General features: G+C 48.4%; 1 protein-coding gene across 1 annotated transcript; it reads left to right on the top strand.

Moving 5' to 3' along the window:
* Positions 1 to 428: 428 nt before the first annotated feature.
* GNI_110030 (hypothetical protein) lies at positions 429 to 1,874 on the top strand (the record flags this gene model as incomplete). Its single annotated transcript, XM_011133167.1, has 1 exon — positions 429 to 1,874. The coding sequence occupies one exon, from the start codon at positions 429 to 431 to the stop codon at positions 1,872 to 1,874; it is 1,446 nt and encodes a 481-aa protein (XP_011131469.1).
* Between the last annotated feature and the right edge of the window lie 533 nt (positions 1,875 to 2,407).

The raw sequence follows: 2,407 nt of genomic DNA on the forward strand, positions 1-2,407 counted from the left end.
TCTTTCTAAATTTTTCCAATTTTGAACAAGAACATTTAGACACCGATCAACACTCATAGCAAAGGCAATAGTCTCGGTTAAGATGCATAATAGTCGCTCATGAAAGGGTAATAGTAGCCGCTCTCGCTGGTGTGATAATGACCAAAGAAACGGGGTTCATTTTTGGGCTTCGAACAGAACGAACATGTGTACTGAACGAACGAACATGTGTACTGAACATACGTTGTTGTGAACCAAAACAATGGCGAAAGCCAGAACGGAACATATCTTTAATAAGTGGAACAGACCATGCGTGGAGCTGTGTGGAGCTGTGACAAGACCAGAAGATGATGTTGAGGGGTGATGTTGTAGGACGAGAAGGTGGCGGCAGTGTGTGGAGTAGGACAAGACGGGGGGTAATAAAAAGGGTGTGTGTGGTTGTAAGTGAAATGCGCGGTTTGGAATCGAAGGTAGGGGTTTGTGATGAGGGCTTGATTTGGATGGCAATGGATACCTTGACGTGTGGTGATGGTTGGGTGAGTTTGATTGAAGCGTTTGATGCATGTCGAGATGGTGATGAACTGAGGGACGCAGATGGAGAGGAGGAGGAGGACTGGAGCGGTGAGTATGGGGATAGTGACGTCTGTCGTGAGGAGTTGAGTGATGGTCGTTTGGTAGAGTACAAAGCGTTGCGTGTGGAAGAGGCTGCGGTTGTCCGACGATTGATGGCATCGCGATGGTCTGGTGAGTGTAAGGTGTCACGTTACCACACTAATGTGATGGAATACCACGTGGTTGCGGCTCCTACGGGGTTTGAGAGCCATGAAAACCGTATCCGTGCGGGCGGTGTGGGACTGACCGATCTCGAATTTAAACCCTCGGAAGATGACGAAGATGACGGCCTGCCTCTGTGGGTCATGGGGAGCCCCGTCCCCTTCACTGACATCGAGACCTTTCTCAGACACCACCCGGTTATATCACCACTCGTTGCTCTAGACCTATGCGTTCAAATACTCGACGGTATAAGATCGGTCGAAAATCTCGGAATTAGATTTACACAATCTGGACTCAAGAATTGTGTCTTGTATCTAGAGAAATTGCTGTCCTGGGAACGCATCCCCAACAACTCCGTGTTCTCGGAAGTAGACCAGTCAGAGGGAACCGCCGACGCGGGAACCTCCGACGCGGGAACCGCCGAGGCGGGAACCGCCGAGGCGGGAGAGGTTGTGGAACTCCAAGAAGCCGACCGGCTTCGAAGACGTAACCAGATGTCCTGGGACCGGTTGTCACATTACGTTCGCAAATTCGAAGAAGACCGGGAAGCTACGCAACAGAAGGAAATAGGAGATCAGATGAACTCTATGGCTGCTCATACCTTGGAGCGTAGCAGTACGAAAGAGGATGAGAAGGAAAAGCAGAAACGGGAAGAGCGGGTGGAGCGTATTCGCCGGCATACTGAGAAAGGTTTAATCAAATGGATGTCCGAGCTCGCCTTACGCATTCCGTACTTCCCTGGCTTTCGACAAGTGGGTTTCTCATGGTCCCAGGGGGACTTGGTTGATGAACTTCGATCAGAACTACCCCGCTTAGACGTACGTAAACTGGGAACACCTGAATCGGATTGGAGGTTCGAAGTCAAGCTCAGGAACTTCCTAGCACCTGACGCGGTCAGTTCATACCTCAACGTGCACCTGGCATCACCACCCTCAAACGCTGACGGAATGATCCTCGTCAAACAGGTCATCCTAGCAGCAGCTACTCCCAAGCCCGATGAAACCGTGAAGGAAACCAGCTGTCGCAAAGATCTAAATCACTGGCTCAGTAGCGTCAAAAAGGACCAATCGTACCTAAAACTATTTATGACTCTAGCACAACTTATGGAAGTCTATTTCTGAGTCAACAATGACAAGGAGGACTTGACTTGATGTCCAGCGGTATCTGGCTTGCTCAAGTCAATCCACTCAAGTCAATCCACTTGAGTCAATCCACTCAAGTCAATTGCACATCCAGTTCAATTGCACATCCAGTTCAATTGCACATTGTTCGCACCTTGCGTCATCGGACTTACAGTCCCACGACATTGTTGCGCTTACATTAGGCCATATGGTCTTCGGCTAGTTATGGTCTTTGGCTAGTTATGGTCTTTGGCTAGTTATGGTCTTTGGCTTACGGTTTTTTTTAGGTACGGTTTTAGACTACCGGGAGTCGGAAGTACCGAGTGTGTTTGAACATCTAGCTAGTGGTTTGATTAGCTATCGCATGCAGGATCATGCTTGTTGATTGGGTGGGTGTTGGGCTGTTCTTTGGATCTTTCCTTAAGTGTTTTAATATGATGAAATAACATTGTCAGAACGAATTTTCTTTGGATGAAATCGTGTGTAATTCCGTTAACTCTAGTAAGGGTTTCAGGTGATAGTATTTCGCGTAG

The sequence above is a fragment of the Gregarina niphandrodes genome, assembly GCF_000223845.1.
Source record: "Gregarina niphandrodes unplaced genomic scaffold scaffold00025, whole genome shotgun sequence".
NCBI lineage: Eukaryota > Apicomplexa > Conoidasida > Eugregarinorida > Gregarinidae > Gregarina > Gregarina niphandrodes.